This window comes from Equus przewalskii, chromosome X (assembly GCF_037783145.1).
Source record: "Equus przewalskii isolate Varuska chromosome X, EquPr2, whole genome shotgun sequence".
NCBI classification, from domain to species: domain Eukaryota; kingdom Metazoa; phylum Chordata; class Mammalia; order Perissodactyla; family Equidae; genus Equus; species Equus przewalskii.
Window position 1 is genome coordinate 40,584,920 of NC_091863.1, and position 26,658 is coordinate 40,611,577.

The 26,658-nt window shown below is 38.8% G+C and overlaps 1 protein-coding gene across 2 annotated transcripts in view; it reads left to right on the top strand.

Moving 5' to 3' along the window:
* The window catches only part of CLCN5 (chloride voltage-gated channel 5), a 140,868-nt gene that overhangs the window by 98,740 nt on the left and 15,470 nt on the right, over positions 1 to 26,658 (top strand). The window contains exons 1-4 of one of the 2 annotated variants that reach the window (XM_008507858.2): positions 15,017 to 15,235; positions 17,345 to 17,496; positions 20,418 to 20,517; positions 23,602 to 23,789. In XM_008507858.2, coding sequence (XP_008506080.1) covers positions 17,389 to 17,496; positions 20,418 to 20,517; positions 23,602 to 23,789 — 396 coding nt within the window. In that variant the 5' untranslated portion in view covers positions 15,017 to 15,235; positions 17,345 to 17,388. Of the gene's footprint in view, positions 1 to 15,016; positions 15,236 to 17,344; positions 17,497 to 20,417; positions 20,518 to 23,601; positions 23,790 to 26,658 lie in introns of those variants that run through there. The other variant, XM_070606350.1, reaches the window with a different exon arrangement.

Genomic DNA, 26,658 nt, shown 5'->3' on the forward strand with positions numbered 1-26,658 from the left:
GTCATGTGGTAAATGTATGTTGAACTTTATAGGAAACGCAGGACCATTTTCTGGAATGGCTGTACGGTTTGCATCTGAACTAGCTATGTATGATAGCTCCGCTTGTTCCGCATCCTCAACAGCTCTTGGGATTTTCGGTAATTTTTAGTTGAGCCATTCTAACGGGTATGTAGTATTATCTCATCGTGGTTTTAATTTAATTTCCCTAATGGCTTATGTTGAACATCACTTGACATGCTTATTTGCCAACCTTGTATCCTCTTTGATGAAGTGTCTTTTCAAATCTTTGCCCCTTTTTATAATTAGGTTTTTTATTATCTGGAGTACGTTTATAAAATGAGAATTTCCCTCATCTGTTATTTGGTTATCCAGTAATGTCACTCTTTTTAATGGCTGCATACAGTTTCCTGGTATAGCTGTACCATAGTTTATTTAACCAAGCTTGCATTGATACACGTTTCAGTGATTTCCAATCTTTTGCTGTTACCAACAGTGCTACAGTGAACAACCTTGTGTGTGTGTATCTTTTAAGTATATGAAAGCATTTCTGTAGCATGAGTGTATAAAAGTATTTATTTCCCCACAGCCTTGCTGGTGCTGAATATTGTAATTCTTTTTTCATCTTTAAAATATGATCAGTAAAATAAATAAATACATTCCCATTGTTTTAATTTGCACTTTTTTAAATTAATGAAGTTGAGCATATTTTCATATGTTTGTAACCATTTAAATTTTTTTTTCTGGAAGTTTCCTGTTCATATGATGTTCCTGTTTTTCTAATGGGCTGATTATCTTTTCTTATGTTTTTTATAGGAGCCCTTCGTATATTATAATTAATCTTTTGTCTAATGTGGGTTGAATATACTTTTTCCATTTCTGGTTTGCCTTTGTTAACTTTGTTTTTTTAATGTACAAATATTTTAAGTTTTTCTATAACTAGATTTATCATTCTTTTGTGACTTCTGAGCTTCTTGTTGTAATTAGAAAGGACTGTATCACTTTAAGATTAAATTTGTATAATTACTTAAAACTACTGTCTGGTTCTTTAACTGATTGGGATTGCCATTCTCAAAGTGCCGTCAGAGGATAAGAAACTTATGTCAGAATGCATTATTTAGCAGATTTGTAGTAAGGGCATATGACATTGCAGATACATTGCTGGGTTCTGGGAATTAGCAAGGCTTTTTAAGGCACCATCCCAGCATTCATGAAGTTGATTCTAGCTAGCTGTAACAGACTCTTAAGTACTAATGATAGTACCTACTTCTTAGAGTTGTTTCCAGGATTAAATGAGTAATAACATAGAAAGTATTTATAACTGTACCTGGCATCGAGTTAATGCTCTAAAATGTTAGCTATCATTATTATTATTTTATTTCTATTATAACCCTATATTATAAGTGCTGTCGTTATTATAAGAACTGAACAGAGGAAGCATTCTGTGTGTGTGTCTGTGGAGGATTGGAAAAGATTTCACAGAAAAGGTGTGTTTAAGAAAGGCCTTGAAGGATAAGTTATTTGGTAGGAAGAAGAGCATTTGGGCAGAAAGCAAGCTTTTACAGAGATATCAACAGGCATAATATACAGAGGTATAAAAGGGCAGAATATAAGCCTAAATAAGTAAATTGGGGCCTTGAAAGTCATGCAAAGAAGTTTGAATTAAGCTTGTTGTCACCGCAAGGACAAGTTCCTTCACTCATTCATTCAACAAATACTTTTTAAGCACTTGCTATGAACCAGGCACTATTGTAGGCACTTGGGGTACAGTTGTGGGATTAAATAGATAAAATCCAGGTTGATCTGGAATTTAGATCTAGTTGGGTAAATAAGTAAACAAACAGATTACCTAGTTAATTACCTGTTATGATAAGTAGTAGGATGGAAATAAACTAAATGACAATAGAAGATAACTGGGGAATAACACTTTAGTTAGAAAGGTCTGGGAACTCCTCCTGAGGAGGCAACCAACTTGGGATGACCATACCAGTATGAAAATCACGGGTTCAAGAAGGTAAGAAATTTGCCTAGTAAAGGTATCTCAGGAAAGTGACAGTAGAAGAGAGCCCCTGAATTTAAAGTTCATAAAAGAAATAGCAAACTCATGGTTTGGTATTTGGTGGTTTTTCATATTTGCCTATTTCTCTAAAAGGGACACCTGTTTCTGTATCACTTCTACTTATGTATAGTTATAACCAGAGTGAGTCGGTTATGGCAATCACTGGCTCTAGTGAAATGATCAGTTATGTATCCGTAAAGTTAAACTGCCTACCTCTCCTTAAGGCTTCTGGTCAAAGCAGAGTGGGTTAGCTTTGTTATCCTCATTGCATCGAATAGAAAATGATTTCATAGAGCATCTGTATCACCAAAGTACTTTTTGTGTGCTCATGTTGCTCTCAGTAGGTGGTTGGGGCAAGTGAGTATCCATTATTCCTATTTAACAGACTAGAAAACAGAGGCAGACAAGACTTTTACGTTGCCTATAAATGTTGAATGTGTTTTTACATGAGTAGTCCTTTGCAACTTTTCACAAGCCTTTACAGGAGAATTACTGCTTGTGGTTTACAAGGTCTGACCATAAAACAGGCTGTATTCCATGAGCCACACATGAAAATCAATTCACTTATACACTCTGTAGTGATATAATTTCCTTGCTTTGATTTTTAATTGTTCTTACTTTATTTAATGTTTTCACATGGGATTGCCTAATAAACACAACAACAACAACAGAAAAAAGGTCATAAAGCCCTTGATATTGGGTGGTGAAACTGTGCGTAAAATACTACATTTTGTACCAGACACAACAGCACGTACTAAAAAGATTGGTTAAGAGGAGCTTGAAAGGCAGTAGAAGTGGTTCTTGTTTTCCAGATGGCTGCAGGGATTGATTTATGAGGAATGAGTAAATAAATTATGTATGGCGTGGTTAAATGCATCTGAGGTAGTGCTATAGTAGTCTGTAAATTCGAAGAAACATAAACATGGAGATCTGAAAGATGGTGAGGGGGAGGGAAATAGGAAAAGGGTTTGAGTAACAGGCAAAAATTCAGAGCTATTCTCATAGTCCATCTGTTTTCACTTGCCTGCCTCTGCAGCCTGGACCTCATGGTCAGCAATTCATGTATTCATTCATTCAGTGTTTATGGAGCACCCGGATATGAACCCAGCACCGTGCTCTTTTAGTAATGCTCTTCAATTCCCTTCTCCCCTTCACCTCCTTGTCTTGCTACCTAGCGTGGCTTGCTACTACTCCCTAACTGTCGAATGAGGAGACGCTCCTGGCAGGGAGAGCAACACAGGTAAAGGCACAGCAGACTGAGGGAGGCTTTTGTATTCAAGAGACGCAGACTCTGTGTGTCTGAGCTCTGAGGCTCCCGGGGTGGGTGTGGTGACAGATGCAGCAGGAGGTAGGATAGCAGGTGATACAGCCGGAGATCTAATTAGAAATCTAGGCGAGGTCCAGATTGTGCTTTTGGGCCTTATCTTGTAACCAAGGAGTTATCAAATGACTTAAAAGCAGAGGAATGATATGACTAGATTTATGTTTTAGAGAATTTATGGCAGTGTGAAGGACGGTTCAGGGCAAGAGTAGGTTGGAGACTGGAAGGCCAGTTAAACTGTTATTTTTAAAAAGTCTGGGCAAAAGATCAAAAGGCCTGAGCTAAGACAACAGGAATGGAGAAGAAGGAATAATAAGTTCTGGAGAAATTTCAGGAGGATCGATAGAACCAATTAGATACGGAGAATAAACTAGAAGAGTCACAGATGACTTCAAAGCCCAGGCAGTATAGGAGCAGGCCATGTCCCCCTTGCATGTGAGAACGCGCCCAGACCACCCCTGCGAGCCTCAGCATAATCTCCCAATGTCCCAGGCAAAGAAAAAAACTCTTTTAAAATGAAAAACATGACAGTGCACAAAATCCACCAAGTAAGTTGTGAAACAGTTCTGTTTGTTCTGTCATACTGTAAAAAAAGATCATAGTATTCCTCCAGACAGAAACGGAAAACATCTTGGGCTCTAGCTCATGGAGAAGCCTACCATGGTCATTTCAGTTAGGCTCTCCCAGCTGAAATCACCATTGTGTGGATGGTGCTGGGAGGACAAGGCAAGGGAATTCGGAATCTATCACCCTCATAATGCTCAAACTTCCCTAAACACTTAGTCTGGGATAACAGCAATTGTTATTGCTGCTTTTTGAGCTTGAAAAAAAAAGTGGCTTGTGTCAAAAGCTCCATGGGGCCGTAAAGCGTACCAGTCTTATATCCTGAACCCTTAAAAATGAGGCCTATGGGGGCCGTCCCCGTGGCCTAGTGGTTAAGTTTGCGTGCTCCACTTCGGCGGCCCAGGGTTTCACCGGTTCGAATCCTGGGCGCGGACACAGCACTGCTCATCAGGCCATGCTGAGGCGGCGTCCCACATGCCACAACTAGAAGGACCCACAACTGAAAATACACAACTATGTACCGGGGGGCTTTGGGGAGAAAAAGGAAAAATAAAAAAATTTTGAAAAAATGAGGCCTATGATGATGTTCACAGGCTTTAAAGGCTTCCTTTAGGATAGTTAATAGGAAAATACCTGGTCAGATTTCAGAGTTTATGCCCCCTAAACTCTTCCCCATTTATTTATATTTTTGTCTTAACTAAAATACGTGTTTATTCAGATATACTTAGTTTTTACCTAATGTCCCATCCAGGACACCACATTCCATTTAGTCATCATGTCTCCTCAGGCTTCCTCTTGGCTATGATGGTTTCCTAGATTTTCTTTGTTTTTGATGACCTTGACAGTTTTGAGGATTACTGGAAATGAGTGGAATCTGTAAGACTAAAGGCAAAAGAAATTGTTTGTAAGCACTGTACTCTTGTTGATAAGGTAGTTTCCCACGGAGGGTATGGGTTAACAGTTTGAAACCACTATACACATACACTAGAAGTGTAGAATGTCCCTCAATTGGGATTTGTCTGATGTTTGTCTCATGATTAGACTGGGGTTATGGGTTTTGGGGAGGAAGACTAGAGGTAAAGTGCCATGCTCATCATATCGTAACAAAGGTATATACTGTCAATATGATTTATCCCTGTTGATGTTAACATTGATCACCTAGCTGAGGTAGTGTTTGTCAGCTTTCTCCACTGTGAAGTTATTCTTTTTCATCCTATCCATAGTGTACTCTTTGGGAAGAAGTCACTGCATAGCCCACACTCAAGAACGACGGGGTTACGCTCCACCTCGTTGAGGGTGAAATATCTACAGAAATTATTTGAAATTGTTCCGCATGGGAGATTTGTCTGTTCTCTCCCATTTGTTTTTTCACTTATTTATGTCAGTAGGGACTCATATTTGTTTTATACTTTGGGTTGTAATTCATACTTTATTTTGTTCAAATTTTTTTCAGCTTTGGCCATTTGGAGCTCTTTCAGTTGGCTCTACTTCCTTTTGATATACCTCTATCACTGTGGGGTTTTCTTTTTTTTAATTTTATTTATTTTATTTATTTTTAATTGCAGTAACATTGGATTATAACATTACATAGCTTCCGGATGTACATCATAATATATTTTGAATTCTGTGTAGATTACATCATGTTCACCACCCAAAAACTAATTATAGTCCATCCCCTCACATGTGAGTCTAATCACCCCTTTTGCCCTCCCCCCTTCCCCCATGGTAACCACCAATCCAATCTCCGTTGCTATGTGTTTGTTTGTCGTTGTTTTCATCTTCTACTTATGAGTGAGAGCATACGGTATTTGACTTTCCCCCTCTGACTTATTTCACTGAGCATAATACCCTCAAGGTCCATCCATGTTGTCACAAATGGCCAGATTTCATCATTTCTTATGGCTGAGTAGTATTCCATTGTGTATGAATACCACATCTTCTTTATCCATTCGTCCCTCGATGGGCACCTCGGTTGCTTCTAAGTCTTGGCTATTGTGTATAATGCTGCAATGAACATAGGGGTGCAAGTATCTTTATGCCTTTGCGTTATCAAGTTCTTTGGATAAATAGCCAGCAGTGGCATAGCTGGATCATATGGTAGATCTATTCTTAATTGAGCACTTATTTAGTTTCTGGCACCACAATATACTCCAGGCCCATGTTATCTGTTTCCTGCCTCAGTCCTAGAATCAGCCATTTCTCCAAGGAGTCCTGGTTCCTTTTAGTGGAGAATGATATTAGAAACCAAGATCTGGGTGTGAGGTGTGTTTCTTGCTACTAGGGTCTTGTTGCTTGCACGTCCTCTCTGCCTCTCAGTAAGGAAATATATGTGTGTATACTGACCCGTGTATATACCTCCACTCCAGGGAGTGAGAAACTTGGCTCCCACTATCCACCATTCATTATTTAACAGTTCACTTCCAGTGTATGTGTTTAGTGGTTTCAACTTGTTAATCCATACCCTCCGTGGGAAACTACTTTGTCAACTAGAGTACAGTGCTTATACACAATTCGTTTTGCCTTTAGTCTTATAGACTCCGCTCATTTCCAATTGTTTGGGTTAGCACCTTTTTCCTGTACCCCTTCAGTGAGGTTGTTTCAAAAATGTGTAATATAGTTAGATTCATTTGTCACATTATGCATTCCATCCTGGGATTTTTAAAAAATCTGCATACATTAAGGTTCACTCTTTCTGCTATAAAGTTCTGTGGATTTTGACAAATGCATAGTGACATGTATCCACTATTACGGTATCATGCAGAATAGTTTCACTGCCCTAAAAAATCCCCTGTTCTTTACCTAGTCAGCCACCTCCCTTCTGAGCCCCTGGCAATTACCAATCTGTTTTTCATCTCCATGAATTTGCCTTTTCAAGAATATCATATAAGTGGAATCATATAATATGTAGACTGTTCAGGTTGGCTTCTTTCACTTAGCAAAGTGCATTTAACGTTCCTCCGTATCTTTGTGTGGAAGGATAGCTCATTCATTTTCATTGCTGAATAATATTCCATTGTCTAAATGTACCACAGTTTGTCTATCCATGCACATATCTACTGAAGGACATCTTGGTGTCTTCCAACTTTTGGCAATTATGACTAAAGCTGCTGTAAACATCTTTGTGCAGGTTTTCATGTGGACATAAGTTTTTAAGTCAAATATATATATGGGCAAATATGTAAGTGTGTGATTGCTGGATCATATGGTAAGACTGTCTAGTTTTGTAGGAAATTGCCAAACTGTCTTCCAAAGTGGCTGTACCATTTGGTATTCCCACCAGCAGTGAATGAGAATTCCTATTACTCCATATCTTTATGAGCAATTGGTGTTGTCAGTGTTTTAGATTTTAGCTATTCTAATAGGTTTGTTGTGGTATCTCATTGTTTTAATTTGCATTTCTCTAATGACAAATGATGCTGACCTTCTTTTCATTTGCTATTTGCCATCTGTATATCTTCTTTGGTGAGGTTCAGATCTTTTGATTTTGGATCTTTCTTCTTTTCTAATATATGCATTTAATGCTGTAAATTTCTCTCTAAGCACTGCTTTCATTGCATCCCACAAATTTTGATATGTTGTATTTTCATTTTCATTTACTTCAAAATATTTTTAAATTTGTCTTGAGACTTCCTTGACCCATGGGTTATTTGGAAGTGTATTGTTTAATTTCCAGGTATTTGAGGATTTTCCAGCTATTTTTCTATGATTGATTTCTAGTTTAATTCCATTGTGTTAGGATTTATGGTAAATTGGCTAGGAGTTGGGCTATGTTTAATGTTTGGTGTAACTATCGGTCCCAAAGGCATAAACTCCCCTAGTGTCCTTGTTTTGTCTCCCATCTTGATTTTGAGTTTCCTTAAGTACAACTCCTTGAGAGAGAATCTGTGTCTTGCTGTTCTTTCAGCTGTAATCCACTGTTATTATACTGGAGCCCTATTGGTATGGTGATAAGGTATGCAGGAGCAGGTCATTTTATAGTCTTCTGATTAAATCTCAGTGTCTGTTGGGACTGTGTCTCTTGTGGCTGTGACCTTCACAAGTTTTAGTCTAGTGGTATAGCTTTTTGTTCTCCCTGCCCACTGCTCCTGTCCCTGACTGCAGCATTTCCAATCCATTTCCTGGAAGCTCAGGCCCCTGTTGACTATGCTTCCCCCCACAAGGTGAGACAAGAAGGCTAGGGTGGTGGGCAGCTGGAATGGGAGGAATGCTCTTTCCCCAACTGGGATAAGGCTCAGGCAAAGTATTTTCCCCTGGAGCATAGGCTTTTGTTATAGAGAAAGCTCTGGGGTATTTCACAATTACTTTTCCCCTCCCCTCTTCAGAGCCAGGTCAGGCAGGGATCTTTCTCATTTCTTCACTGTGAGAACTTGGTGGGGTTCCTAGAGATAGAGCCTACAAAAGTGTCGACCTCGGGAGTTTCTTACTCTCACACAAGTCCACACTCAGCCTTCAGCAATTCCGTCAAAGTTGCCATTTAAGTGCCTCTACCAGTTTATGATTCCAGTGATTTCTACTACAGGTAAGCAAATCTCTCTGTGTCTCTTTGGATAAGACTGTCTCTTCAGATTTTAGGGTTGCAGTTTCCCCTGCAACCTCAATTCTCTGGTGGGTCCAAGAGAAGTTACTGATTTTTTAGTTGGTCCAGCTTTTTCTTGTTGTAAGGATGGGAGTGGCAACCTCTACGCTTTTTACTTGCCAGAACTGAATCTGGAAACTCCCCATTTACTTTTCAATTTGTGAAACCACTTTGGTTCCCTCTTGAAGGAAAAAAAATATTTTAGAGATCCTTGGCAGGACTATAAATCCTGAGTAGATAATTTTTAACCTTACTTTGTTTTGATTTATGGCATGGAGAAGAGGAAAAGTTTGCTGTAATGTTTCAGAGTGTGTGCTGGATGTTTCTGGGTCTATGGCTAGCAGGTGCTCCACAGGTACTGTAGCCATATTGATATAGCTGTAGTTAGCCATATGCCAGAAGTGTTGGGTCCTAGGTTGTCCTATATATAGGTCACTGATAAGCTGAGTCTTACTTTTCTTTTCTAAGGATTGGTGTTCTCAGATAACTATGCAATCAAAATATCATTTGGAATTCCTCAAAGCTAAGGTCTTCTCAAAAGTCACTCACTGCAATGTACAAATAACCCAAAAATGCTAAAATGATAGAGTATGGGAGTTGGAACAGACCTTAAAAATCATACATGCTAATACCCCCTCACTTTACAAATGGGGAACCTGAAACTCACAGAGATTTAAGGCAATTGCCCAAGGTGACACAACTAGTGAGTTGTTGAGCTGGAATTGGAACCCATATCTTCTCACTGCTGGACAATAAATCTGATAACAAAGAGTTTATTCCCATTGACTTTCATTTAAAAATTTAGGAAGCCTTCTTCCTCTCGGTGCTTTCCTCCTAGTGTTCTCCAGAAACTGACACCTGCTTTATTTCTAAATACCCCAGTGGTCTGCCTCTCAGAATGGAAGTCTTCCCTTTGCCATGTTCTGTCTCTACTCTTCTAGCTGCAATATCATTATTTTTCTTTTTAGAACCACTTATCTAACACACAAATACCCTTCACTATTAAAGAGTCAAACAATACACAAGTATATAAAATGTGAAAGTCCCTCCTTTACTTCCCACTCCAGAGATAACCCCTAAAATAATTCAATAGAACCCTTTCAATTCTTTTTCTTTTTGAATGCTATATGCCATTATGACCTCAATGAAATAATTGAAAAAATCTATTCTTTTTCTCTCCAGTTAATACACAGGCACACACTTTTAAAAAAGAACATTCTACTTACTATTTTGTGACTTGCTTTTTCACAAATATGTTTGGGAGAGTTTTCTATTTCAGTACACATCAGTCTACCTTTTTCCTTGTGCTATTCTCCCATTACTGGACTCTTTCATTGTTTCCAGCTGTTTGCTACTATGAACAGTGCTGCAGTGAGTAACATATATATATTGGAGTGCACGGGTACAAGTGTTTCTTTAAGTGCAATTCCTAGATTTTATATATATGTTTTTAAACTCATTTTTCTGTCCATGACATCACACTATTGCCATGAATCCAAGAAGAATCTCCTAATTGGTATTTCCTCTCTTGAAGTTTTTCCCCTACCAAAGAATAATTGCTAATCTCTTGTTCCCAGCTTCCTTTTGGAGATTAGTACAGAGAAACCAATGCAGATTTAGTCCAGAAGAACTGGAGAATTACTGCTTCTAAAACAATGATTACTGTTTATTACACAGGATCGTGCTTGCCGAAGGGTTTCCCAACACTGTGGTATGTAATGTGCATTTTAGGGCAGTCTCTCCCTACCCGTTACATTCCCCAGTCTTCTTCTCAGTCCCACAAATGTGTAAATTTGAAAAGGAAGGAGTGAAGAGCAAGTAATGGAGCTGAGGGCTATTTTCTTTATGTGGGCAACCCTCTCAGCAACTTTGTCAAGTCTAGCCCCTTTCCTTCCAGTTCTACATTGATTTTTGTGGCATTCTAGTCCCATGGGAGTCTGCAGATACCAAGTCATAATCCTCACGCTATTTTTCCTAACTCTGGTAACTCTGGCAGTTAGCACCCTGGCTCCGCTGATAATGAAAGTGGGTTGGGTCAGGAACTTCCAGGTTAGAGCAGATGCTGGGAGTAGGAGGCATAAAAGGTACACTCCAGCTACACTTGCAAGCAAATGTATACAACCCAGTGGGGACAGAGCTGTATCCAAGAGGAAAGAAGGAGTCCGAGGGTGGTATTAGAATCTAGATTCATGCTTGTTTCGAAAGGCTTTTCCCTATCCCTTTCTGCCATGCCCCACCTTCCTGTATACTTCTCATAACCCTCAAACTTCATTTCAATAGTGTATATCGTATATTTGTTGCAGTTTTTGCAGTTCTGTTACCTACATCTCTCACTACCTCTTTTATTGTCTAGCTTTCAGCAGAGTCAGGGTAGAGTTTCCTCTTTGTTGTCTTTCCTGCCTCTTAGACAACTTCAAGTTTTAACCTGCTATGAGCAGGAACCAAAGCAGTCAGTCCCTAAACGAAATGAGTGCAGGGGTGACACACAAAACAACACAGGCACTGACCAGTCAGATTAGATGTCAGACATAGCTCTGGGCGGTGTCCTGGAGCCTCTTGGTGTTCCAGCTGCTACATCATGGGAACTTGTTTGGGAGCTTTTAGGGGAGTGTTGAGGGAGAGGAGAGTCCTCGGGAAAGAGTAGTTATTTATCTACAGCTATGGAGGTATTTCACTACAGATGTGCACCAGTGGAATAGTTGCCTTGAGTAAGTGTTCCAGGGGCCAAACTAAAATAGTATATTCAAGCATAACTTGATCTCGTGATACTATCCAGGGGATGAGAGGCCTACTCCACCAACATTTGCTTTTCAGCCACTGGGTTTGGGTAGGTGGGAAAGCAAAATGGAAGCAAAATGGAGGCACAGGTTGATAAAAAGGTCCTAAAAATGTTGCCTAATTATTGGGGCTTTAGTTGCAAAGTGTTCTCAAACATAGAGGAGAATGGAATGTGAAAGAGTTCATGACTTATTGGGAGATCTAGAATGGATGAACCAATACAAGACAGGAAGAGGGTATGGAAGTAAGAAGTGGCTTATAGTAGGCTCTTAGTACTTGCTGTTGAATGAAGGTAAAATTTAAATGACCACAGGATAAATATCTGCTGATGTTACTAGGTAGAGTGTTGAAGTTTTTTGTAGATGTGGTTCCAGCCTTGCAAAAATACAATATATCTCTGTAAAAACTGAAACACATTTTAAAAAATGAGACTGTTTCCAAGTCCTGAGATACATACCTCTAGCCCTGCCCCATCTCTTTGAGTGCTGCTTGCTTTCTTTAGGCTGCTGTGATGTTACCGAAGCATTACTGCAAGGTCTGTGCACGAGGTTGCTTTCTATCCTCTTTCCCCTTGTGTTTCTGTTAGTGTTTAACTAGTTCACTTAATCAGTTACTGTTTAGCCCCCCAGGTAAATTTCTAATGGCATGTTGGTTAGAGATTGAAATAAACATTATACTCAAGTCAGAATTTCTTTTCTTGTATTTTAAAGGGTTTTCTAGTTTTAAACATCATGTGATTTTTAGAAAAACATTCGAAAGTGGTTTCCATAAAGAGAAATGAGCTAAATGCATTCATTTATATGCCTCCTCATTCAAGCAGTGTGTTTCTAAAGACCCATTGTGAAGTTTTTAAACCTAAGTGTAACCTACGGGGAAAGCTCTTTCAATGTTGACCTTTTTCTGACTAGTTTTCTGTACGTTTTTCCCAGACTCAAGCAATGCAAATTAGCCTTTTGGGAGCTTTTCTTTTATCACTCAAGTTGAGATCTGATTGTACTTTAACTTGAATCATTATCCTGTTAGAGGATTAAATTATTTTGTATATAACTTAGAGCACACCTGTGCCTTCAAAACTTAAGTTTTGCTTTTTTCTTTTTTCGTAAACAGGCAGAAATCTAGACTTATCTATGTACCCCAATCTGACATTTAGGGTCATTATTTAATTTTACTCTTTCTTCCTTGGCAGAGTATTTACACACCAGAAGCTTAACTCTTAATACACTGTTCTTGTGAAAAGCCTTTGGCATTTTATTACTTTCTTTGTACCTCAGTAGTTGGTCCTGAATGGGATCATCTCTGCTGCCATTCTTAACTAAGTTTTCTGAATTTACTATTTCTTTCTACTAAGTAAAAAAAAAATGCTAAGGAAAGAAACCAACTGGATGTGGAATATGACCCACAGCTTAAGCAATTTGTCATCAAGTCAGATATAGGTGCCTCCATGAAGGAGTGCAAACAATTTAATCCCTCTCATTGATGAACCTAAAATAGGAGAAATACCATTGTCATCATCATTATTATTATTATGCATTTTAAAATATTTTATTTTTTTCCCTTCTAAAATTTATGATGAATATTTTAAAATTCCTGGTCCACACTTGTGCCAAATGCCCATTAAATGGTCTTACTATGCTGAAAGTTTTAAAAACATTGTTGTAGGGGCCACTGGCATTTTAGAAATCAGAAAATGATCTGATCAGATCTGTGTTCTAGAAAGATAACTCTGCTTGTCTCCAAGTATTAACTGTATTATTGTTTTTATCATAGGATGCATTAAAAATCGGTAAGCATTTCTTTGTCTCATTTTCACAATAATATCAATTGCCCTACACCTGGCAGTCTGTATAATGAACATATGCTAGAGATTACAAATTTGTCAGAGAAGAGAATAGGGGTGTAGAAAAGAGTAAAAGAAATATAACATGTCAATTCCTTAATACCTGTGCCTCATTTCTTAACCTGAATTGTAATTGCATCTCATTTTAATATGAGGACTGTGCCATAGCTACCAGCCCTATAGTTTTCAAAGGAAGTAAACTTCCATGGAATAAAAAAGTTTCTCCCGTAGAAGCCCTGATGTAGCATTTGAAAAGCATACGAACTGTCATCAAAAGTTATTAACACCGGACAGTTATATAATCCAGTCACTGTACATTGAAGAACTGTACATTCTTAGGTACCAAAAAAGATAGTACCTTGGAGTGTAAATAATCTAATAAGATAATGTAAGCCTTATTAGATAATGTAAGCGAATTCTGTAGTAGTCTTCAGATACTACAGAGAGAATCCTATTTAATAAAGAATGTCTTTGAAGGAGGCTTATGAGATTGGGCATGTCATCCTTCTTAAGTAAGATATGCATACTTTTCCAAAAGTGTAATTGTATGAGACAGTCACACTTGGGCCACAAATAGCTTTTGCTTTTTAAGCATTGTAGTTGATTGCCACAATACTATCAGTTGCCACTCCATTTTAATTCTTCTCTTTAATGCTAGATTAGTTCATCAAGAGACTGAGATGTTATAATAATGATGGATCGGACTAAAAGCATATGGGTTTCATGAAATTCCTCCCACTTCATAAGGTTTTGTCATATTAACCTTTCAGGATGTATTGGGCCTTAAGAATAGATGAGAGTAGTCACACGTTTTGAAGCCCTACGTTTAGGGCTGATTATTGGAGCACACTGACTGGATTAATGTTTAACAGTGGCTGCCCTGTGGATTCACTTAGGAAGTTGGGAGAAGGCAATTTTCTTCTACTTTATTGGAGTGGCTTTATTGCACAATTAATTAAGACCTGCTTAAGAATAGCCTTCAGCATAGAGCTGGGGAAGGGAAAGCCTTTAGAACAATACAAATATGGTAGTGAATCTGTTTTCATGGCTGAAATAGCTACTTTTACCCAGTTTGGATTAATGAGATCAGATTTGATGTTGCTTTCTGGGTAGAGCACTAATACTAAGAAACGACTCATTTTCTAGACCATATTCTGGGTTTTCAAAGTTTCTAGGTGCTATTCAAGAACTGACCTTGTATAGTAAATTCATATGCAGTTCAGTTTTTCATGTTTTTCTCTAATTATGATGTGTACATAGACATAAAACATATGTATACAGTTTAAAAAATAATTATAATGTGAACACTCAGGTAATCACCACTCAGATCAAGAAAAATGACCAGCATTCCAGAAACCCCACCCTCACCATGTGCTCCCTCCAGATGGCGACCTCCTCTCTCCTCTGGGTAGCTACTGCCTTTGCTCTTGTCGTTTTCTTGTTTCTCTTTGTCATGTGGTTGCTTACTTTTGTATCCTAAAATGATGTCTTTTAGGGTTGCCAGGTTTTGAACTTACACGAACAGAATCATGTTATGTGCTCTATTGTGTCTGGCATCTTTCACTCAGCGTTACGTTGTGAGAGTTTATCCATGTGATTGCTCTCCAGTGCAGTTTTTAAAAAGCCTATTCTATATTTACCTCTCTCCCCTTTTGGCTTAGGATCCCTGTAACTCTAAATGCTTTCAGATATTTCTATTTTGCCTTCTTGGATTTACTGCTAAATGAAGTCTGAAGACTAAAACTTGCCTGGACCCCGGTGTTCTGAACTGACCCGACTGCCCCCAGTTTGATGGCATTTGTTTACATGAGACTACATCTTTAAGGCTTCTGTGCTCGGTTAAAAATCTTCCTTTCACCAAGGCTGGTCCAAGGGTCTGGTCACGTGATTCCAACAGTGACATCACATTCTGACCGCTGGGAACACTGGTGGTTCTTTAGGTGGCGTTTGTTGCTGTGAAAGGCAGAGAACGCAGCAAGTGCTCCTCTAAGGCAGTTCATACTGGGGCTCCTTCTGTAAAAGCTCTTCAACCTAAATGACCAAATGCGGGCCGCCAAGGTTATTTCTTCCTTGAGGCAGAAAAAAAGAAAGCTGTGATTGAAGGTAAGCAGACTTAAGCCTGGCCAAGGACCGAAGCGTGACCCCAGGGAGAAGGGGATCTGGAGAATCACAAGCAGTCTGTTGTCGGATTCTAATCACTGCCTGCTCTTTTAGAGCCGCCTGACAATTTGCGTTTCTAACAGGAGACTATCTACAAAGAAGGATGATGCAGTGCTCATGTTACCTAGTGATGTAATAGGATTCTTTCTTTCCTGTTAGGAAGCTGTTGCAGATCTTCATTTTGTCTTAATATCCTTAGAGCTGGGGACCTCATTAGGTATATGGTGTAACATTAGATAGCTGTGGGATGCTTTTAAAAACCAGTTTCACAAAATCCTTTTCTAATTTTCCTGAAAGGAGCACTCTTAAACCAGAGCAAATTCAATTGAGACATGAACCTGCTTTAAAAAAGTAAATTTCTGGTTGTTTGGTGTCCTGTGTTGGTGTCAGCATTTGTCTTGAGAATTGAAACGGCTTGTTTCTCCCCGCCCCATGTACTTTATTCTCTTTCTGCCCTCATTTCCTAGCTGGCTGTTTCCCTCCAAGCTCTCAAACAACACACCAACATTAATCTTTATCAGTATGCCACTGACATGATAGGAAATGCTGGGCTGCTGATTCAGCAGCCAACCATTTTACAGCCAGGTATGCTTGAAGATATGGAAAGGACTTTGGTAGGGGTTTTAAGATTAACTTGTTTACCTCCTCTGCTCCGACCCTACCCCCACCCCACCCTCAATATGATTTGGATTTGATTTGGATTTTGCAGAGCTTTTCTTTTCAAATGTGTGTGTTGCTTGTAAAAGGTAGGATGAATTAGGTATTTGGAAGACTTACGATTTGTAAACCAGATACAGCTTGGGTGTTAATTCAAACTTACCCTGTAAGAGTGCTGAAGTTGTCTGTTAGGAGTTGAGAGTGAAGATGGGGATGCAGATGAGGGGAGCGGGGGTCAGCTCAGGCTCCCTTTGGCCTTCTCTGCAGAGGGATTCATCACCAAACAGTCTAGATAAAGCCTTGTCCCTGCCAAGGTTGATGCTGCAAATGTGAGCTTTGGCTGTTTGAGTTCAATGATGGCATTACTGTGCATTTTCCCTCAGTGTATATTTGCATAAATTCCTGAATACTGTTTTACATTTTGTGTTTAATAGCGAAATAGCGAAACATTGTTCCACCAGAGGATTGTGGTAATATTTTGAATTAAGCCATACTAAGTGACCTGGTGTGACTACAACATCTGAGTGTGAATACTTCTCCCTCATCCCCACTGTTCATCAAACAAGCTTTGGTTCAGCTGATATTTATTGAGTCTTGGATGTGTGCTAGACACTGGAGAAGGCAATGATGAATCAGATGTAGGCTGCCCTCAAAGAGCTTCTAGTCTGGAAAGGAAGATAAAGTATTTGCATAACTAATTGTAATAGAAGCACTAAAAGCGAAACAGATAAAGGACTGTGATGGTTGGGCAAATGGGTATGTTTGTTTCAGTTGAAGGATCAGAGAGGGACATTTCATCACTGAGCCATGCACTGTTCCTTAAATCTCTACCTGTAAATCTTAGACTGTTCTGACATACTCAGTAAAAGTTTCTATAAGCCCGTTACATCAAGGATCAAAGTCTTATAGCTATTGAAGGAAAATATCTACATTCTAGCCAGCTTAACTCTTGAAGAGCCTGACATGTTTCTTTGGAGTCCCCACTCAAAGCTACCTCCTAGGATTGAATTACTACCATATAAATGTCAAATGGTTTCTGATATGATGTGTTTGCAAAGACCTTTGACCCTTTGGTCTCCCTTCCACAAGAGAAACTGAGATACCTAAGTTACTCCAAGCTCCCCATCTTTTGTTTCATAAATCCTTTCCCACTGCACTTTGGCTCCTGTTGATTCTCTTTGTACTGTCACTCTCATCTGTCCCTTTCCATTCACACTGCCTTAAGACACTTGTCATTTTGTGCCTAGACCACAGAAACCTCTGAATGTGATGTATGTTCCCACCATATTGCTTTATCAGGATAGTTAAAGGGCTCACCTTTTGGTGCTCAGACAGGAGGTATGAAAAATGTCCAGAGTGTCTGAAGTACTAATGTCTGTTTCCTGTTCAATACAGAGGACAAGTCATACAATGGTGGAGGAATAGGTTCTTCAAATAGGATGATGGACTTCTTGGAAGAGCCAATCCCTGGTGTGGGGACCTATGATGATTTCAATACAATTGACTGGGTGAGAGAGAAATCTCGAGACCGGGATAGGCACCGAGAGGTAAGATGAAAGATGGTACATGAGTAAGTGTTAGGAAACAGCAGGGGAAGAAGTTGAAAATATATATTCTTTATGTATTCTTTCCTTAAGCCCTGGATGTGGCTGAGTCTGATTTCTGTTGGCAATGTAGGGTTTTATTTTTTAACTTATTTTTAAGGCATCTTCTATATGATTTTGAGAAGAATTTATATTAAATGATGATTTATCTTCCTATAGTAAGAAGTTGAAAAGGATCCTTGCAGCCCTCAAATAGGTATAAATACCTATGCAGAGAGGTGAAAACAGACTTGGTGGAAGGGACCAAAATAAATTTCAAAGATCTTCATTCCCTATCTTATCTTCCTTTTATGGTTTTCCTTTGAAGCAGGATTTTTAGAACTAAAAAAAGTAAATGGGCTCCTTTTAAAGGAATAAAAGAAAAAAATCTCAGATCCCTAATGTTTACTGAAGCATAGAAGGTAAACTCCTTGTGATTATAGCTCCTGTACAACCATACAACCAAAGCAGATGGACGCATTCAACTCAAACAAAACCAAAAGGCCAATCAAGTTCAAATTAAAGATATTAATTTAATATTATAGGTAATAGATGGTACTTATGGCTATGGCACAGGTTCTTTTGAATTTAGCAAGAGAATTTCCCCACTTTTCTCTTTTCAAAGTACTGTGAAAATTTTCAAAGCAGTCTGCCAAGGTCATTTGCCTTTAACTTGTTGCTGTGTATCATTTAAATCAGAGAATCGCAGTTTGTAGTTTGTGTCAGGAGCACATGGAGAGCTTATCAAAAAGGTAGAGCCCCAGCCCCAGCCGTCCTGATTCAGGAGGTGAACTTCTGGTAAGGCATTTCTTTAACCAACAGTTGGTATTGTTATTTTTTTCTTTCTTAATATTTCTGCTGTGACTTCAAATTTAAAATTTGATTTTTACGCTGGCCCCATTCTCTCCTGAGTTCATAATTTCCTCCTCTCAGAGCCAAGTGAATCTCCTGAGCAGTCAGGTTCAGATCATTTTTCATTCTTAAGCCTTTCCTGGCTCCTGGCTGGTTTTCTCATGGCCACCTGAACCCAGGAGTCAGGTTGTTCCAGGTGTAGGTTTTGAGAAATTCCTTTGTAATCCTTGGATTTGTGATAATCCCACTGAACTTTCTTACCATAACTAAAAAAGGTGATCTCTATAAAATGTTCTATGTTTTTCATAAAGTTTCTACTATTTGGGAACTCACATACATATTCTTTCTATCTATCATATCAATTCATCATGCAGGCTTTAAAAGTTAGAATCATATGGCTTTAGAATTTCTCCTATCTGTAATTCAGAGTTCAGTTTGTCATCAGTTGCATATTCAACATGTTATTCACATTGTGAAAATCACCTGTGATATGACAAGGGCATATTTCCCATTATAGTAAAAAGGTGGCATCTGAGACAAATTATTCAAAATAATAATTCAAAATCAATTAAAATGTGTGTTCACTGAAATCAGAAATCTCAAGAGTCCCTTGCACCCCTATGTTCATCGCAGCATTATTTACAATAGCCAAGACGTGGAACCAACCTACATGCCCAGAAACTGATGATTGGATAAAGAAGATATGGTATATATACACAATGGAATACTACTCAGCCATAAAAAAAGACAAAATTGGCCCATTCGCAGCAATGTGGATGGACCTCGAGGGTATTATGTTAAGCGAAATAAGCCAGTCAGAGAAAGACGAACTCTGTATGACTCCACTCATAGGTGAAAGTTAACATATTGACAAGGAGATCTGATAGGTGGTTACCAGGGAAAAGGGGGGGTGGGGGGAGGGCACAAAGGGGGAAGAGGTGTACCCACAACATGACTAACAATAATGTACAACTGAAAGCTCACAAGGTTGTAATCTATCATAACATTAATAAAAAAATAAATAAAAAATAAAATAAAATTTAAAAAAATGTGTGTTCAAAGGGGATTTTTTTAGCATTAACTTTTTATCATCAGAACGGAAACTGTCACAGGGAAAAATGTCACCTCATCTACTTTCAGCCCTGAAACTGGAAACTTAAAAGTCATAGGTCAAAATAAATTCTTAAATTGCTTTTACAATTTCTATAATTTATTGTTATTATTTGCAGTGTTGCTATAGATGAAAATGGGTAGCTAAGTCACAGTTTCAAAGATAAGAAGTAGAGATACAGAAAAGGGGGAACTACCAATGACAAAGCTCTCAGAATGCTTGGTTTTGAAACGTGGGCACTGAGGGTTGAATTGAAAAAGCTAGGACCTAAAAGGTAAAACTTTCTGCACCTCTTGATAGCCTCAGATATTCCCAGCAGGTTTTTGAAAATAAAGAGCTATATCCCTGATATCATTTACTGTCTATGATCAATGTATAGTTAGGGGTCTGTGGGATCCAATCTTGGAATTTGCCTGACCTGAAGCACAGCCCCAGATAGTAAACCTCAGATTGTACTTTCACCATTCAAATAAGCCCATGTTTGTTTATTCTTTGAAAAACAATCAAACTGTTTTCCTGTGAGTCAAGAGACCATCCTTAGAATATCTGATGTCCAGGGCAGAAAGAGACCACTGCAATAAGCAAAACCGATTGATGCTATAAGAAATTAGCAGCTGAATGGGGAAGCCCTGAATAAGGTGCTTGCAGGCATTGCAATACTGTAGGTGAAGGTGGGATTCAGTAAGACAAGGTCCAATAAATCTCAAAGTTCTTGGTGATGTTAGTTCAGCCCAAGATTATGTGAGAAGTAACTCCAAATTGTTCTCTATTCCCAATGAATAGATTTGAGAAGTAACTCCAAGTTGGTCTCTATGCTCAATGAATAGATTTGTCTTTGTGTTTCCTTACTTTATTGCACATTTTGAGGTGAAAAAGTAAGGGTATATGTAGAGTGTACCAATGTTTTCTCATTTCTCCCTAGATTACCAATAAAAGCAAAGAGTCCACATGGGCCTTAATTCACAGTGTGAGTGATGCTTTTTCTGGCTGGTTGTTGATGCTACTTATTGGGCTTTTATCAGGTATGGTAAACTATGTTAGTTTTCTAAACAAATCTCCTAAAATTGTGGCGTGCCCCTCCCCCAAGTCATGAACCTAGTTGAGCGTTTGCTTTATTGTTTTCCTATGTGACATGAATTACTGGTGGACCTTTTGGAAGCTTGATGTCCCCATCCATAAAGGGGTACTAATACCTGCATCTCCTTCCTTAAGTAAGTGAGATGAAATGAGGAAATGCATTTAAATGCATTTGTATGCTATAAAGTATTTTATCCATTTTAGGATGCTGCCTTTTGGTGCTGGTCTTGAAGAAGAACTCCTCTGTTGGAGACAGTTTTTTTTAAAAAAAAAAAAACACATACTGCATGGGGTTTAGGAGAGAAGATGTAGAAGAGGACTTCCTGAGAGATTTTTGTAGCTATTTCTTAAACATCTACTCTCTCATTTGGTGGTAAAGAAAAGCATGTAAGATATGGCTCATACCCTCAAGGAGCTTATAATCTCATTCTTTCATGGTGGCTGAGGAGTGGGATGGTACCACCATTTCCTGTCATCTTCATCAACCTCCCAAGTCACTCCAGTCTAACTAGGATTAGTACATATGCTATGCAAATATAGCTTTAAATCAAATTCCCGAGCAGGCTTCCTCTCCTATGGGAGAAGCAGAAAGCCAAGAATACCAGGAAGAGATGCTAAGAGTTGTACATTATGGCATTAAAAGATGGGACTAGGAAGATCTGGAATATGGAGCTAAAATAGAAGTCAGGTGGGAAACCTGGAACTGGATGGGATAAAATGGCAGTTAATAGCAACAGGCTTTAGTTTGTGGCTACCTGGATCTGAATCCCAGCCCTTTGCTAATTTTGTGACTTTTGACAAGTTTCTTAACCCTTGGAAGCTGTAGTTTACTGATCTGTAAAATGGGGATAATAAGAGTACCTATATTATATATTCGTTGTGAGGATTAAATGAGATACAGCACACATAGCACTCAGCACAGTGCTCAGTTATTAACGATGCTGCTGCTGCTGTTACATAGCGATAATTCATGAGCCATGGAGTATAAGATGATTGCTGCAAATGAGGAATGGCTCATCCATAGCTGGGTTTTCAAAGATTATCTAGGGCAGGGGTCAGCAAGCTTTTTCTGTAAAGGGCCAGATAGTAAATCTTTTAGGATTTGTGGGCCACATGGTCTTGTAGCGGGAAAGCAGCCATAGACAATAGGTAAACAAATGAGTGGGGCTGTGACCAAGAGAAACTTTTATTTACAAACATAGAGGCAGATTTGACCCTCGGGCCATAGTTTGCCAACCTGTGGTCCAGAGTATTAACACTGCTCCTTCTGGCTCACACAGTACAGAGCTGGCTAATAATAGGCTGGGTGGTCTGTAATGCCAAGTATTGCAGAGAGGCTGAAGAGAAGGAAGAGGGCTGAGAATGAGTTATATAGTTTAGCAGTTAGGAGAATACCAATGATCTTGAAAAACCATCTCAGGTAAATATTAGGAGCCAGATTTCAAGGGGAAGCAACCAGTATAGAGGTTCTGGAGGTATTTGGTGGTCACTGGAAGGAGAGAAGGGACAGAAGCTTAGAATGGTAACAGGGACAGGGGAAGGCATTTTATTCTTTAGGGTAGGGGAAACTTGGTAAAATTTGTAACCAGGGAAGAAAGAGCCAATTGGAAAAAGAAGGAGGAGAAGTAGAAGTCGAAGGGAAGATAGAATTGAGGGTACCAGTGTTGGGTAGAATATGACATGCACACGTGGAACCACCAGAGAACAAGCCAAACTCTCTAACATCATGTTAAATTTCTGAATCCAGACAATAAGTGCAGTAAGATTTAGAAGGAAGAGAAGGTGGAGGCCGGAGTGGCCAAGAGTAGGTGTCAAACAATGTGTTAGATTTGACTAGGTTATTCAAGTATGTAAATAACCTGTGTTAACACTTTTAGCACCTACCAAAACATACACATGACATGGCCTCCAGCCTGTTGGAATATAGGTGTAATATCCTCAACTTTTTAATGTATTTCTTGTCACTAGGTGGTCAGTGAATATTTTTCTTTCCCTCATACACACAGGGTATTTTGTATTTTAAGCATCAGAGAGCAACAATAGAGGCAGTGTGTCTGAATTCAGGAACAGTCTGGGAATTCAGGGGCTGTGAATTTTATGATGTCTTTGCTATTTCCCTACAGCACAATTCTAGACCATTTAATTTCTTTATGCCAGAGTTTCTTGGTCTGGACTACAGAAATGATGAGAAGGCCAGAATCAAAAGTACTATAACTGTCTGAACTCTATCAGTCTACTAGCCATAGTGCATAAGTCCCCAGTTCACTATTCATTTTCTCATAATTTCCTTTGATGTATGTTCTGTGTATAATATTGTTTGCTCCTTCCCACTAAGAAAGCCTCAGAATGTTCACATCCTAGACTCAGGAGACTTCAACATGTCTACAGCTTCCTCTAACCTTCCACGTACATCACAGTTTGTGCTTTTATAGATTCGGTTCCCTTAGCCTAGAACGCCTTCCTGCCAGCAGCTCAGATTCCCTTGTCCATGGAGAAAAATCGCTATTAGGACTGAGCCCTTCTCCCCATAGTCTTCAGCTCCCCTTAGCAAGCCATCTCAAATAAATATCATATAATATTCTTCAATGTGGGAAATTCACATTTTCTCAATCTTATGTATATAGTGAGAATAAAATAATCTTTAATAAACTTAACGGTCTTTATGGATCAGTATTCATCAACTCTCAGTCAAAGCAGAGTCTTTGCCACGTAAATCAGCTAACAGTCAAATCCACTTGCCCCTTGCTCCCATCCAACCACATTGCACTGCCCTAAGATTGCCCTATATAGAAATTCCACAGACACGGTGTTTAATGCAGACGATGTTTTGTTTTTTTCCCCTCCTGAACAGGCATTTAATGTTAAAATAGGTGGAATATATGAGAGATTATGGGTGAAAATCAAGCAGACAGACAACTAGAAAAAAGTTGCAGATGGAATGGGAAAGCATACGCTTGTCCGTTATTTTAATTCTTCTTCCCTCGTTTTCTTTGACAACTTTGGCCTTTCCTTTCCTCCCCTCAAATCAGGTTCCCTAGCTGGCTTGATAGACATTTCTGCTCATTGGATGACAGACTTAAAAGAAGGTATATGCACAGGGGGATTATGGTTTAACCATGAACACTGTTGCTGGAACTCCGAGCATGTCACCTTTGAAGACAGAGACAAATGTCCAGAGTGGAATAGCTGGTCCCAGCTTATCATCAGCACGGACGAGGTAATGTGTAGCGGGGATTTCTGAACCACTGACTTTTATTCTTACATTTACTTCATTTCTTATGCTGTACTTGTGGCAACTGTGGGATCTTCCCCTATTTTCCTTTTCATGAAAAGGGGAACCAATGCCAGCTGTCTTTCTCTGTGGTTTAAGTGTAGCCCTATTTTCATCTCTTTTGGCATGTGGAATTGTTTGATGCTTACGCAATGACTTAAAATTTTTGTTTTAAATTTTGTTTTAAACAAGCCTAGTATTTCTTCTTGGTTGTTAGTACACAGTGTAACTGAATCTATCTTTCTCTAATAATTTCAGTAGAAATGTCAGAGCCAGCCAACAGGTAAGCTATTTCTAACAAAGGATGGAGTGGGTTAAAAATGTGTTTATCATATAGACTCCAAAAGTAATTTTTCCCTGAGCATTACCTTACAACATTCAAAAAATTATGATACTTTCTATATCAAAAGAACAAAACCCAGGAATAAAATTGCCCCTAGTCTCATTTTGAGATTAAATCAATGCTTTCATTTGTCCAATTTGAAATGAACATTTGTTCAAATGTTTTCATTTGATTTCATTGTCTTCTAGCCTATGGTTTTCAATGCAAAAGTAATGTTGTTTTTCAGCTCCTTACCTTTCTATTACCACTCAGTTGTACGTTAGATCTCTCCTACTAAAAACACACAAAACAAAATAATTCTCAATTCCCAATTCTACTCTGACTTCTACCAACTAAAACAGGTACCCTCTTGGCTCACTGCCCATCCACTCTATTAGTGAAGTGAAGGGGACAAGACTAGGATATATGTTTGTACTTTTAAAATTTATTTTTATACCTACTTTGGTCCACAGTTTGAAATGGCACACAGAATCAGTCAAGGGGAAAGAAGGATAGGAAAATAATAAAGTCAGGAATAAGAGTGTTTAAGTACACATATGACTATGCAATATTGACTTGGGGAAAGAGTTCAGTAAAAGGAGTAGATCCATACTACATGTGAGGGAGGGTTGAAGTCTATGCTTTTCAAACTGGGATAAGGACAGCGTGCCAGAGGGTAGGTGAAACCACGGGGCAAAAGCTATGTACCTTCCCAGAATATCAGTTTTTCCTGAATATTTGGAAGAATTTTTTTTTTAAAATTACATTTAATTAAAAAGGATTGCAAAATTCCCATGTTTGTTAAGATAAAACATAATCTCTATTTCAGCTCTACTCCTGGGTACCCCACCCCTTATCCTCTCTCCTAGATTAGGAGTACTTGGGTAGAAAAGTTTGAGAAGCCCTGGAATTTAGGGTGAGTCTGTGTGTGTATGTGTATGAGATTCCCTTGCTTTTTTTTTGACTCTTGTATTTTTGGAGTAATTACAGATTCACAGGAAGTTGCAAAACAAGGTACAGGGAGGTCCCCCCCATATATCCTTCACCCAGCCTCCCCCAACGGTAACATCTTATGTAACTATAGTACAATAGCAAAACAAGGAAATTGACATTGGTACAATCCACAGACCTTATTTCACCAGTTTTACGGGCATAGATGTGTGTGTGTGTGTGTGTGTGTGTGTGTGTGTGTGTGTGTGTAGTTCTCTGAAGTTTTATCACATGTGTAGATTTATGTAACCACCACCACAATCAAGATAGAGAACTATTGTTCCATCACCACAAAGCCCCCCTTATAGCTCTGTGTGTGTGTGTGTGTGTGTGTGTGTTTTGTGTTTGTGTTTGTGTTTGTGTTCCAACCATAACTTTCAAACTGGAGCTTGACATTTACTCAAGTGACACATTTCTCTGGCTCTCCTCTTTATGAATCAAATCCTTGCTTGGGGGAAGAGCTTTCTAGGTTTTAAGAAGAGTTCTCCTGCCAAGAATTTGGCCTCCTGGTCTCTGCCTCTAGCCAGGTTCAGCTGCTTTCTCTTTCACTCCCTTCCCCTCTTTGTTTCCTACCTCTGGAGGCTTCTTCCTCCGTAGCTACATTTGAAAGACCAAGAGAAAGCAATTATTTGTTCCTCTGAGGGACTAAGATAATGGAAAACCTGTGTCAAAATTATAACTCAGAAAAAAACCTGAGCATTTTAGTTCTCCTAGTTTAGCTCGGTGAATTATTTTAATAATGTTTATGTTTTAAAAAGTCAAAAGTCCATTGAATTTTGTGTTTTGTGTAATTTGAGTGAGTTTCAACTTCTAATATTTCAATCAGCGAGCATAACCTCCTAATGTTCAAAATACCTTTTTTGGAAGGCATAACTATTTGCAAGCCCTTGATGTTGGTGAATCCTTATTAGTGTTCAAAATTAGATTTGTTTTCTGGCAGACTTCATTATCACTGGGGGATAGTCTTAAAAGTATATTTTCTCCATTAAAAAAAATAGCTCTTGCTGTTTTATTCTTGGGGATATCTGGCATCTCACGGGCTTAGTTTTATGGCCAGAGGCTGAAACTTTCTACTGTACTTGTTGCTGAGTCTGTGGTAGAAAAATTCTCTCATAGATGTGGTCGTTCTCTACAGAACTTAATTGTGTATTTTAAGAAAAACACTCAGGAATTTTAGACACTATAATCTCCTGGGAGAATCTGACACCAAAGTAGGTAGCTAGCCGCTCTTCACTTGAAATGTGTAATAGCCAGTATTCAGCCATTCCAATGAAAGAGCTGTTAAGACTTAATAAAATTGACATAGAATCGTATATATTTGACTACAACACTAATGAAAGCGCTTATATAGAAAGTGAATTCACTTCAGGGTTCTGTTTGCTCTTTGTTCTTGTCCATCCTTCGAAGCTGCTGTCATTTTACTTTGTGTGTACCAAAGCCTCCTACTTTTAGTAGCAAGCGGCTGTTTCAGTAGTTGCTTTGCTGACTATCTGGAAGGTACAT